Here is a 14,100-nt window from a genome sequence, read left to right as displayed (position 1 = left end):
TATAAAACATAGCAACTCCATAAGAAATGCATGTGTTGCTGTGATTATGGATTGCATTTGTAAAAAAATTGGTATAATATTGGTTTTATATGGGAACATTTTCCGTCCACAACCTACAAAATGCCACTTTTTGAGTTGGGAAATGTCTCAAGCAAAAATGTTTTAGGCGGGAAAAAATTACATTGATCTTATAAACAAAAATTCGGTACTAAGACAAATTAACTTCTTAGGCAGGAAAACATCTTATGCAGGAACTTCTTAGGGCTCAGTCAGTTGGGCTTTTTATGTGTAAATTTATGTGCATGCGCATGCCTAAAAAAATTGCGTGACCGAAACAGGCATCACGCTGAAAAAAAACAGCACTTGGCCGCGTTTTTGCGCACATAAAGTGCGCTGCCCACTATCCCCTGCTGCAGCTGTGACAGCTGCTGCAGGGGATTCCTTAGATGGGAAATCCCTGGATGCTGTCACATCCAGGGGCTTCACCTTGTTGTCAATGGGGCCGATGGCAGCAGCCGTGGCCTCATTGACATACAGAGAACATCACAATTGTCAAAGTGTCCAGTGACATGAGAACTCCCCGTGGAGCTGAAGAAATCCTCGGCCACAGCTATCATAGATGTGGCAGAGAGGCGGGATGTTCTCCCATTGAATTCAATGGAGCCGGTGATACAGCCGGCTGCATTGAAGGCAATGGGCTGCCAGCAAGCCCTGCAGTGATTTTCGGGATGGGCTTTAAATATAAGCCCTTCCCTGAAAATCATCCCTAAACTGTGTAAAAAATTAAAATCCCTGCCTGCTGAAAGAGCTGCTTCTGATTGGCTGAGCACTGTGACCAATCAGAGGCAGCTCTCAGCTGTCATTCAATAGCTGAGTGCTGCCTTTGATTGGTCACAGTACTCAGCCAATCAAAGGCAGCCCTTTCAGCAGGCGGGGATTTTAAATCCCTTCCTGCGGTTCTAATTGCTTTTCCTTGAGAAGAGGTGGTGATGCTAGTGAGAGTTAATTAGACGTGTCCAGAGCTAAATTAAATTAGTGTAATCAGGGCTCTTCAGGGCAAAAGCTTGAGGACTTGGGAGAATGCTAGGTACTCAACATCAGGAGCACCAGCTCCCATTGGTCCACCTGACCTAGAAGGTCAAGGAGCTCTGTAAATATAAAACATAGCAACTCCATAAGAAATGCATGTGTTGCTGTGATTATGGATTGCATTTGTAAAAAAATTGGTATAATATTGGTTTTATATGGGAACATTTTCCGTCCACAACCTACAAAATGCCACTTTTTGAGTTGGGAAATGTCTCAAGCAAAAATGTTTTAGGCGGGAAAAAATTACATTGATCTTATAAACAAAAATTCGGTACTAAGACAAATCAACTTCTTAGGCAGGAAAACATCTTATGCAGGAACTTCTTAGGGCTCAGTCAGTTGGGCTTTTTATGTGTAAATTTATGTGCATGCGCATGCCTAAAAAAATTGCGTGACCGAAACAGGCATCACGCTGAAAAAAAACAGCACTTGGCCGCGTTTTTGCGCACATAAAGTGCGCTGCCCACTATCCCCTGCTGCAGCTGTGACAGCTGCTGCAGGGGATTCCTTAGATGGGAAATCCCTGGATGCTGTCACATCCAGGGGCTTCACCTTGTTGTCAATGGGGCCGATGGCAGCAGCCGTGGCCTCATTGACATACAGAGAACATCACAATTGTCAAAGTGTCCAGTGACATGAGAACTCCCCGTGGAGCTGAAGAAATCCTCGGCCACAGCTATCATAGATGTGGCAGAGAGGCGGGATGTTCTCCCATTGAATTCAATGGAGCCGGTGATACAGCCGGCTGCATTGAAGGCAATGGGCTGCCGGCAAGCCCTGCAGTGATTTTCGGGATGGGCTTTAAATATAAGCCCTTCCCTGAAAATCATCCCTAAACTGTGTAAAAAATTAAAATCCCTGCCTGCTGAAAGAGCTGCTTCTGATTGGCTGAGCACTGTGACCAATCAGAGGCAGCTCTCAGCTGTCATTCAATAGCTGAGTGCTGCCTTTGATTGGTCACAGTACTCAGCCAATCAAAGGCAGCCCTTTCAGCAGGCGGGGATTTTAAATCCCTTCCTGCGGAAAGCACATCAGAGCAGTGCAGGGAGAAGACCCGACTGGATGCTTCTGTGCCCCGGTAGCTGCAGAGAGTTGAGTATATATATCTTTTTTTTTTTTTTTTTTTTACACATTTTAGGAATGATTTAAAGCCCTTCCCCGAAAATCAAAATCATTGCAGGGCTTGCCCGTAGCCCATTGCTTTCAATAGAGCAGGCTGTAGCCCATTGAATTCAACGGGAGTACATCGCAGTCCTGTGCCACAGCTGTCACAGCTGTGCCAGAGGATCGCGATCTTCACTGTATGTTCTCAATGGGGCGGGCACTACTGCTGCCGGCCCCATTGAGCACAAGGTGAAACCCTTGGATGTGACAGCATCCAGGGATTTTTACATCCAAAAAAGACAGATGCCACAGTTACCTCCTTTTTAAAACCCACTGCCCTATATTTTCCGCTGTGCATTTTTGACCGCTGCCATTGAAAAGCATTGTTTCTTAGTACATCGCAGTCCTGTGCCACAGCTGTCACAGCTGTGCCAGAGGATCGCGATCTTCACTGTATGTTCTCAATGGGGCGGGCACTACTGCTGCCGGCCCCATTGAGCACAAGGTGAAACCCTTGGATGTGACAGCATCCAGGGATTTTTACATCCAAAAAAGACAGATGCCACAATTACCTCCTTTTTAAAACCCACTGCCCTATATTTTCCGCTGTGCATTTTTGACCGCTGCCATTGAAAAGCATTGTTTCTTAATACATGCAGATTGCAAACGCAGGTAAAATATGCACATAAAAACGCCAGTCTGACTGAGCCCTTAATCGGAATCACTGTATTTGGTGTCTATGTGTTTTGGGGGTTTTTTTGCATGCATATTCACTGCGTTTCTAATGTGTGCAAAATAAATGCAAAAAACACCAATTGATTATTTTTTTTATACTATCTTCTGTCTGCAAGCTTAAAAACGCAGTGAATACTCTTGTACCATTTTTTTAACACTCCGACAGGCTAGAATGGGCAATTTTGGTATTTGACCAAAATAGGACATGCTGCAATTTTTTTCAAGTGCATAAAATAAATGCCTGTGAAAACCGCATATCAGAATACACCAATGGAAACCAATAATGTTGTATGCTGTCCATATTACATCCATAAAAAATACAGGCTTAATACGGATGCAAAGTACCCCCATGTGAATGAGCCCTAATTAACAACATACATTTTTGTGGCTAAAGCGCAACCCCTTTATTTTTATATCTATATTATGCCTTAATTTTTTTCCCCACAAGTTGTTTCCTTTTTATTGTTGTCATTCTGTATGTATTTAAGTAAAAAATATAACGCAACTTTGAAAAAGTACATAATAAAATAATTCCCATGAGCCTCCTACTACCACAAGTCATAGAATCCATCAGAGTGGCTGTGGACGATGTGCTGTCCATTGTGACATAACATCCAGGGGTGACCCTAGGATCGCATTATCATCAGGGGCCCCTTCTAACAGAAAGGGATTGTTCAAAGTGAACGACCCCTATAAATCATTGTAAGTGGTATTTTTCCCCTTAGTTAGAGAGTCATCTTAGTAATGCACATTGCTCATCTGTGTGTATATAGTCATGCTGAGGAATCCTCAATAGTGGCATTGTACTAATCACTTCCAGACTATTATCAAGCGGCAGGTAAATTATTACTATTTAGTACTCAACTATGTCTGTGCACAGAAGGCCCTTACAACAGCCCTATTGTTTCTTATGGACTTCATCTTGTGTTTTTATTGGCCGCTGTCATGTGCCATTAACAGTTCCTATCTTTCATCTGAAAGAAGTACTTTGAGAAATGACTTTGGAAGCAGAGAATAAACATTTACATTATTACTTATTGTGTTATTCATTCCCCAAGCTTCGCTTTGAAGAGTAGATTGGCTTTATTATATATTTAAAATGTATATTATTGTAGTCATTAATACTAAAACAGTTCATTAAATAAATACAGTCCCGGAGCCAAGCTCAGTGCATAAAAATAGGACCAGAACCAACCTCGGCACATACAGTAGATACAGCACCAGAACCAAGATCAATAAAAGGGATAAACTGTAAAGTCCAGTCAGCCCCTGCTATTTAAGTTTGTACTTCCTAGTACGACCTGAACAATGGTAAAGTATGATGGGAGTTGTCAGCTCACAAACAAGAATGCTACCACCCATCATCACTCTATAGACCATACAGTGACTACAGGACTGATCAGAGGCAACCAGTGGCAGAATAAATAATGACATTGTCACTTACATGATGTCATCACTAATCAGCATCGTCGTTTTCTTCTTCATTCAGTCCACATCGACATAAATATGTTTTTTAGACACAATTTCTCTCTTTAGAGGTTGTCACGCAAATGTCTTTAGTTCTTTCTTTTTTCATATCTGTAATCTCTATTAGAGATGAGCGAGCATACCCAGTAAGGCGATATACTCAAGAGAGCATCGCCTTTTTCGAGTAACTGCTGGCTCGTCCCTGAAAATTCGGGGGGGCTGCGGGGGTGAGCGGGGGGTTGCAGAGGGGATCGGGAGGGAGAGATCTCTCTCACTCTCCCCTCCGCTCCCCCCGCGTCGCCCCCTGCGTTATTGTGCCACCTGCGTCACATAGCTGGCACCGGTGGCAGTGCAGAAAGCCTAGTGTGGCTTCTTGCACAGGCGCTGCCTCTGTTAATTGTATCTGTGTTTTCATGCTGCCGCCGCCGCGACATCATCGCGCCACCTGTGTTACATATATTGTCCAAGCAATAGAATGTATCCTTAAAAATTATTCCACATCCCAATAAATTGGCCAACATGCAGTAAACAGTCTTTCCCAGCCAAAATGAGGGCCCTCAAAAGAAAAAAAAAAAAAAAAGGATAAAAACACTAGTGGAAATCAGGATCTAAAGGAATCACCCAGGCAATTCTAGCCCAATGGGGTATCACTATGACCCTGATTCTATATATTACCCTATAAATTGGAACAAAGCCTGTTGCTCCACCAGCCAGACTCAAACTGGCTTGGTATGCTGAGGATGTCCCTAAATGTCTATTAGCATCTGGCTCAGTATTTAAGGTGGTTTTAAAAATGTCTTATTTATTGTCCGTACTCTTATTTTGAGGACATTGTCCCGTTCAATAAGGTTAAGGGCATCTCTAAGCTGATGAAACTTTGCCTTCTTAAAGCTTAGTATTTTTGTAGCTCCCTGATAAAACTCCCTATTGAAAGACAAGTGGGAATTTAGTATATATTGGGCACTATTTCCCAGGTGCCCCTGCACCTGAACCTTTATTATTCTGTCAGGTCTGTTGGTTAATATTAAGTTCAAAATGTCCATCCCTCTAGTTGGGTCTTGCATGAGTTAGTAACAGTAATTATCCTAAGTTATTGACAAAAACTCTTTTCCTTCATGAGATCCACAGATTACAGTTTCCCAGTTTATATGTGGATACATAAAGTCCACCATAATAATTACCTCATTGTAACTAGGTGCTTCATCTATTTGCCTGGTAATTTTGGTGTCCTACTGCAAACCCCTATTAGAATTCTATTATTAGTTTTCCCTCTAAGTATTTCTACCCATAGAGACTCCATATGTCTTTGATTTATATGCACTGCTCAAGTCTATAGATATGATGTTGTCCATATGCCTGTAAGTTATGGCACCAAGTCCCTCCATAGAAATCAAGAGAACAATTAGCATGTGCAGTTCTAAAAAAGTGTTCAGATGTTTACAGAGTGAGCTGTTTTGGACGCACAGTGAGAAATAGCATACAGTTACTGAATACCAAACCCTGCAGAGAAATAACTATGGGTATTGATGGACGGAGAGCAGGCCCATGTCACAGCTATTTAGACATAGCTTGACACTTTGCAGAAATCTCTTTGAAGTACTATATACTAATTCCAAAAACTCAATGTATTCCATCACATTGTTTACAGTGCTGTATCATGTTATGTTAGCGGTTCAATAAAGATAACAGTGCAGTGTAATAAACAAACGCTAATGTAATATTGCATCACTAGTCATATTATTTAATCAGGATCATATTGTTGGTATGCACACAAACCATACAACACGTGCCATGTGAGTCAAGAGGTAGACTATTATTTTATAGAGCATAGATCCCAAGCTGGAACCAGGATTGTGAATCTGTTGTGGCCGCTGTCTGCAGCCAGTGATATGTTTCCTCACCTTGCCCTCCTGCCAGGTGTGGCCCTGGGCACCATCACACTCCTCTGCGTAGCAGATGCTGCACTGTTCTGCCAGCTTGCACATGTATGCCCATCTCTTAAAAGTCCAGTGTGTGCATGTAGCTTTCCAGTCCCCAGCCAATCCAGGTTCTTCCCAGGTTATTTAAGGCACTGTCCTGAGACACCTGAGCAATAGTGTCACATTAATATTGCAAAGGTGTACTTATATCCTTCTTGATCCTCATTTTGACCCTCTTCCTAACTAACCAGCTTGATCCTAAAGTGTAGGTAGCTCCATTCATTTCAATGGGACTGCTGAAGATAGCTGAATACTTGAACTCACCTATATCGGACAGCAAACCCATTGATGTGAATGGAGTGGAGGTGCACATGTCTAATGTTTTCATCCCCTTTGCGGACGGGTCTGACAGTTCCATAGTCAAAGGTGGACTAAGATATGGTAGCCAAGACATAACTCACATCTATGGCTTTTAGCTTGAAATTCTACAATATCTTTAGATGCCAATGATTACCAGACATCTCTCTATGCACAGTAGTAAGCAGCTAGCAGTCAATCAATGGGTAGAGGGTGGGTTGGGTGTAGCTAGCCTGCAGCTCATGAATATCCAGGATTACTTTAAGTAGTCCTCTATGCATGTGTTGCCACTGATAAAATGTAAGTTTCTCTAAAACTACTGCCCAGATCCACACAGCAGACATATCACTGTAATCAGTGGGATAGTCACTGCTTTGTACTGCCCTCAGAGAAGGGTGCAAAAGATGATGACAGAATCTCTTTAGGTATAGTTTTTCTTGCTGTTGGTCCAATTGCCATTATTGTACAATGAAAACATGGTGAATTAGAAGAAAACAAAAAGATGCCAAATAACGTGATATAAATCTTTCCCCCACTTCTTCATTGTGACATCTTACTTTAGAAGATGGAATCCAAAGAGGTCTGTGCCGGCATGTCTGAATGATATTTCCCTAACACAACAGGCAGTGATCACATACAGTCCACACATAAATTAACGTCCATTGCAGCCAACCCTTTGTTATTGCCAAATAAATAAATTATATTCCTTCAAATTAGATGAGTTACCTCAAAGTGAAATTCCACATGAAGGAGTAGTGACCAGGAGCTTGGACCTTGGGGTCCAAACTAAGTCTCTTTAGGATAGGTAGAAACAAAGAACAACATTGTGGTGCTTTAGTATAAAAAAACATTTTTCATGATTGTTATTAGCTGAGTTTGGAACTAACAAGAAAATAGATACATTTAAAAGGTTTGAAACAACTTTCTTCCTCCTCCAGACATACCTCTGATCTATAAGCCTGAAGAGTTCCAGTTTTGTTTTATCACTGCATAAGGCCGCCTGCAGACGAGCGGAAATCCCACCGCGGGATTTCCCGCGGGATTTCCGCCGCTGAAAGTCTGCATAGGAGTGCATTACAATACGCACTCCTATGCAGACGGCCGCGGTTTGGCCGCGCGAAATCTCGCGCGGCAAACAAACCGCGGCATGTTCTAATTTTGTGCGGAGCACGCACTCACCTGGCCGCCGGCTCCGGTCTGCGCATGCGCCGGTTGCGCGGCAGCCGGCACATCAAAGAGCCGGGGCCGCCAGGCGCGGGTGAGTACGCGCTCGCCCCTGCAGGCTCTGGGGTCGGATCGCGCGGCGAGATTTCTCGCTGCCGGATCCGACCCGCTCGTCTGCAGGCGGCCTAAAACAGAGTCCCCAAGCTTCTGTGGCCTAATTATAAGGTTGTGAACATATTGCAGCCAACTTTTCTTCTGCCTTTGGATTAGAAGAGGTGTACTTTTCAGGCATGAAGACCTTCAGCATTTAGTATGCGCCTCAATGTGCAAACCGTAACTTCAGTGCCACTGCTGTTTTGCGGTCACTCAAGGGTTTTTGACCACCTGCCTCTTCAGGAAATGTGGTGGCAGCCGGTGATAGATTCCTCCCTCTGCCACATTCAGGTGGTGGAGTTAACTTTGAACTTGCAATCTATGCTTCCCACGGTGTCTCTAGGAACATTCAGTGCCTTTGCTATCTTTTTGTATTATTTTCATTGGTTGTGCAAGGCAATTAGTTTTTCTCTTAACTTTTTGAATCACTCTCTTGCCATATTTCTAACATGCAATCAAACATCACAGGCAAAAAAAGCCCTAGCCAGTCCAGGTATTTGATGTATTTTTTTCTCAAGCACACCTGATGCAACTAATGAAGCTCTTGAAGGTGTACTTGAGACAATATGTGATCTGCAAATGTGTGGTCTTATGAGCGATTTTATTCAGGGGTTGAATAATTCTGAGACTGCAGTAGTCAGTAAAAGTGGCATTTTGTAGTGAATTTGGAGAATGCACTTGTTATCTTAGTAGTTTTGAGTTATGTAAATTGTTCTTGATTAATTGCTTTTTTTTTGCAAACAGCTGAAACCTTGTAAATTTGGTATATAAATCTAATTTGCAATGGGAGTTGAATAATTTTAATTGCAACTGTATATTAATTTCAAAATGCTATTAATTCACAAAATTTCAGTGTTAGCTATGACTTTTATTAATCAGCCAAACAAGCTGTGAGGCTTAGTAAAGCACTATTCTTCAGATCGATTGCTGAAATAAAGTCCAGAAAACTTCACATCACAAATCTGTTTCAATGTTCCCTATGTTAGGGCTCATTCAAATGAGCACATTGTTAGCGCATGTATAGCTGTGTTTTCAAAACGCATCTATTAGAACCAATGCTTTCCAATGAAAGCGATCACAGGTCTGTTTTTTACAAGTATTGAAAATTTGCTCCAGCAAAAGATAGTCAGCGGTTTTCAATTCGCACAAAGAAGTGCTGTCAGATCTGGTACGTCTTCTCCTCAGGTCCGCGGCACTCTTCTTCTTCATTTTCTTCTGGCCAGGGAATGAAAAATCTCCACCTCCTGGAAGCGCTGCCTCTGATTGCTTGAGCGCTTTGACCAATCACAGCCAGAATGGCGCTCAGCCAATCAGAGGCAGCGCTTCCAGGAGGCGGAGATTTTTCATTCCCTGGCCAGAAGAAATGAAGAAGAACAGGGGAGAAGACATATCTAACCTAGACAGTGCTTCTACGTGATGTTTTTTTTTTTTTCTGCAGCTAGGACTTATTTTTAGGATAGGCAACTGGACAGCATTGCGCTCCTCTGCCACAGCTGTGACAGCTGTGGCTGTAGATTTCTTCAGCCCCGCGGGGAGTCCCCTCATCACTGAACACTGTGACAGTGCTTTCGGTGTTAAGTAATTAAGGGACTCACTGCGGTGATAAAGGAATCCCCTGCCACAGCTGTCACAGCTGGGGCAGATGAGCACGATCTTCTCCCTTTGTTTTTAATGGGGCCAGCGCTGCTGCTGCTAGCCCCATTGACAACAAGGTAAAACCAGTGGCTTCACATCCAAGGAATCCCCTGCTGCAGCTGTCACAGCCGCAGCAGGGGATAGTGATCCTTTCCCAATGCTTTCAATAAGGGCCGCACTATATGTGCAAATTTTACATCGTGTGACTGCACAACAAGTGCGAATAAAAAACGCATCTGAAGCTTTGTTCACTCATTTTTAATACATGCGTTTTTTGTTTTTTTTTCACACACCTATTCATGTGTGTCTGACTAAGCCCTTAAAGGGGTTGTCCACGCTAAGTACACAATGTTCAAATGTGTACTAAACTTTAGAATAGTCAACTTACTAATACATTTATTTTATATATTCTCTCTCATTTTCCTTCATTGTAAAGCCGTGCGCCCCTGTTTCACATGTCTTTCTGCCTCCTGACAATGGAGTGCTCAATGCATACTTTTGGCTGCACATGGAGGAATACATGATATGCCCTTTCATTTCAGCAATAGTGCTGTTCTCAGCACCTGGACCTCATCGATCAAACCTTCTGACATGTTAATACAACTAACATGTCGAACGTTTTATGAAAGTACAGTTACTCTTTAAATCGCTGAGTTGTAGCATCATAGTGGAGAAAAGAAATAGTTACATGATAAATTCAACCCGGCTACATCTGTTTAAAGGCAATGTCCCAAGAAATATAGTTATCCTCTATTCACAGGATAGCAGATACTCGTAATTATTAGAGATGAGCGAGCGTACTCTGTAAGGACAGATACTCGAGCGAGTATCGTCCTTACAGAGTACCTGCCTGCTCGCCCTCAAAGATTCGGGTGCTGGAGGGGGTGAGTTCTGTGTTGCGGGAGTGAGCAGGAGGGAGCGGGGGGGGGGGGGAGAGAGAGAGAGAGATCTCCCTCCCGTTCCCCCCGCTCTCCCCCGCCGGCACCCGAATCTTTGCGGGCGAGCAGGCAGGTACTCGGTAAGGACTATACTCGCTTGAGTATCTGTCCTTACCGAGTACGCTCGCTCATCTCTAGTAATTACCTGATTGGTGGGGGATTGACCACTGAAACCCCCACTGTTCATGAGAATGGTGTGTCCCGAAGGCCCTCAAATGAAAGGAACAGTCAATCATTTGGGTCACCTCTGTATTTATCCAATGGGACTGCCAGAGATAGCCAAGTAAATGGATTGGTAGTGCACTATTTCATTCACTTGTGGACAGTTGGTTCTCAGTGGGAGACCAAATGTCCAGAAATGTACACCAACCAGATAGTTTCCCTTTGAATAGGGAATAACTTCTTTTTGTTGGACAACCCCTTTAAGATATCCACAACATATGAAATCAAATTAATAAACAGAGAACTTTGGATCTATTTAGGTAAACTAGTTCAAATATTTACTTAAAGTAATTGAAATGCTCCTTTAAGACTATAATACATTAACCTATGTAATAATTCTACTTTTTCACTTAGGCTGGTGGTTCGATGCCTGTGGTCCCTCTAATCTTAATGGAATGTATTACACTGCTGGTCAAAACCATGGGAAATTGAATGGTATAAAGTGGCATTATTTCAAAGGTCCAAGTTATTCATTACGCACAACAACGATGATGATTCGGCCATCAGACTTCTAATTCAGAAGAGCAGGACAATGACATATAGATATCTATGGGAAATCCTCAGCTGAATTACTGAAGTGCGATGTGACTTACAGTATACCCACAACTCTGAGCTGTATAGTATGGATTGCTGATCTCATGTTGTTTGCAATACTTCACCACTGGAGGTGCTGGGATTTCAGCATATGGCTCAAAACTTGGTTTGATCCATTATGGATGTGTTCTTCATGATTATTATCATTTTCATCAATTTATTCAAGAACTACATGTAAGCAATTACATATAAAGTATGTTGCATGGACAAAAAAAGATTTGCAGGCAATTTCATGGATCTAAAGACTCTACTATCCTAATCATCCAAATTATGTGGAGTAGAAACAAGAATGCATAAAAGGACATTCTGGATTTGTTCATGGACTTTTCTACAGTAAACTACCAACACAATCAGCAAATATAACTCTACATCTAGTGGATCAATTTAGTCTTTAACTCAAATGTGGCAGTTTTTATTATTGTTTCATGGTGGCCAAGAAACATCACAAAAGGAGCTAGTGAAACCATGACCAGTCTAAAACGCACCATCTGACAACTTTGTAGGATTATTAATTGTCCTTTGGAAAACCTCATATAACAGAATGTAATATCACAATATATTGTGGCAAAAAAAGGAAAAAGAACATCTTGGTTCTGCTATATGAAACCTAAAGTGTATCCTCCCTCACTAATTGTGTAGAACCCATACTCTGTAAGAGAAACTGCACCATCTTGAAACTTTAACATTTATGTGTCAAATAGCAACCAAAACGTCCTAATTAGAGATGAGCGATTATACTCGCTAAGGCTAACTACTCGAGCGAGTAGTGCCATAGCCGAGTATCCTCCTGCTCGTCTCTAAAGATTCAGGGGCCGACAGGGGGCGGGGAGCGGCGGGGGAGAGCGGGGAGGAACGGAGGGGAGATCTCTCTCTCCCTCTCTCCCCCCTGCTCCCCCCTGCTCACCGACGCAACTCACCTCTCACCCGCACCGGCAGCCGAATCTTTACAGACGAGCGGGAGGATACTTGGCTAAGGCACTACTCGCTCGAGTAGTTAGCCTTAGCGAGTATACTCGCTCATCTCTAGTCCTAATATTTCTTTGGTTTACATGTATTTTTACAGCACAAAATTTAGTCACACAATTTACTTAACACAAATATTACGCTGAAACAATCATTTCATTTCTTATTAAACAAAAGCATTAGTATTATGGTACTGGCAAAGGTTATAATGGTATTCAAAGTAAACTCAATGTAAAGACATGTTTTATCCCTTAGTGTTTTCATAGCTTTGTTTGCTATTATTAAGCCTTAGTATCCATGTATGAATTATGGGTGTATTATGTGTTTTATGCATATTTTAAGTACAGGTACAAAAAAATGTGACATTCAAAACCAACATTTTCTGAAAGTATACATCTTCTAAATGAACTATGTATCTGATGGGTTTTTATTTTCAAAATCTACACAATAAATTAAGAAATGTTTTTGTTATAGGATGTTTTTATGTTGAAAAAAACTCCCCTTATTAATAGTATAATCTTTACCTCGGTATAATGTGTAGCAGATTACAGTATATATCCATATAATCCTAAAATAATGTGCTGTTCACTGAAAGGGAAATTACCCATACTTTCCGGTGACATTTCAGAATAAGCTGCCATTTATGCACACAAGGAATAACCTCTGGTGGTTTTATGACGTGTATCCTGCATCTTTCCCTAGCTCCCCCCTCTGCAGGCTTTATCTCTAATTCTTAGTTCTCTGTGAGCTGGTGTGTGTAGACTGCTGCCATGATATATCCATACACTGCACAAATAGAGAGCAGGATTTCTTCTGTGTCTCTGAGCTGGTGGGTGTAGACTAGCTGCTATGATGTCTCCATACAATATGGACATAGGAGAGCAGGATCTCTTCTTCTTTATCTCTCTGTAGCAACCCTCATAAGTAACAGCATTATGGAGGACATTCTCCAGCAGTGTAGATTTGAATTCAGAGCTAAGATGAGATAAAACACTTACTATTTGCTGCAGCAATATGCTTCTGCTTCTGTCTCCTTCCTGCAGCTTCTTTCTCTGCCTTTCCATAGATTTCTATGGGCAGCATGAGACAGCTTCCACCCCACACCCCACTTATTGTTATCTTTCGGTGTCTCTGATACTAGAGACAGAGTTTACAAGAAGTAGTGGACAGTAAACTCGAAGGGGGGGGGGGGGGGGGGAGAGATTCCATAGTTGTCAGCACTTTAAAAGGGATTTTCAGCACAGAATCATAATTTTAGGTCAATAGAGTGATTTACACTTTTGCTAGTTATCGAATTTTCTATCACATAAGCACAAGTTTGTTGACAAATTATAGACCATCTAACTATTATCTCAAACATGTAATAAATAACTCAAGGGATTGGCTTCCTAATATTAACACGGTGATGAGGAATTTAATCATGCAGAGAATCCAAAAGTGACTCTATAGCCAATCAGGCACTTTTGAATGGTTCATTAGAGAATTTAAGATGCCATTCAGTGGGGTAATAGAACTCACTGGAGGACATTACTATGCGTGTCCTATAGATGCAATTTATTAAAGGGTTCGGTTTGCAGACAGAATCACTTTAAAGTGAATGTCCACTTGTGAACACCATTTTGTTTCAGCCACCACTAGAGGGAGCTTAGGAGCTAATTGCATACTCTTTATACATTCAACTCAATAATAAAGTATACTCTTTGCAGCATCCAGGGGTGGCTGCAGACAGACAAAATCTGTGTCAGAAAGAACTGGATATC

At 42.0% G+C, this 14,100-nt stretch overlaps 1 protein-coding gene across 1 annotated transcript in view; it reads left to right on the top strand.

Annotated features, from left to right (window-relative positions):
- ANGPT1 (angiopoietin 1) overlaps nucleotides 1-13,529 on the top strand; it is a 323,094-nt gene extending 309,565 nt beyond the window's left edge. The window contains exon 9 of the mRNA XM_066578083.1: nucleotides 11,138-13,529. Within this exon, the coding sequence (XP_066434180.1) occupies nucleotides 11,138-11,298 (161 nt within the window). The 3' untranslated portion in view covers nucleotides 11,299-13,529. The remainder of the gene's footprint in view (nucleotides 1-11,137) is intronic.
- The last annotated feature ends 571 nt before the right edge of the window (nucleotides 13,530-14,100 follow it).

Source organism: Eleutherodactylus coqui, chromosome 9 (assembly GCF_035609145.1).
Source record: "Eleutherodactylus coqui strain aEleCoq1 chromosome 9, aEleCoq1.hap1, whole genome shotgun sequence".
NCBI classification, from domain to species: Eukaryota; Metazoa; Chordata; class Amphibia; order Anura; family Eleutherodactylidae; genus Eleutherodactylus; species Eleutherodactylus coqui.
The sequence above is the reverse complement of the archived record's forward strand: the minus strand, read 5'-3'. Positions and strand labels throughout refer to the sequence as shown.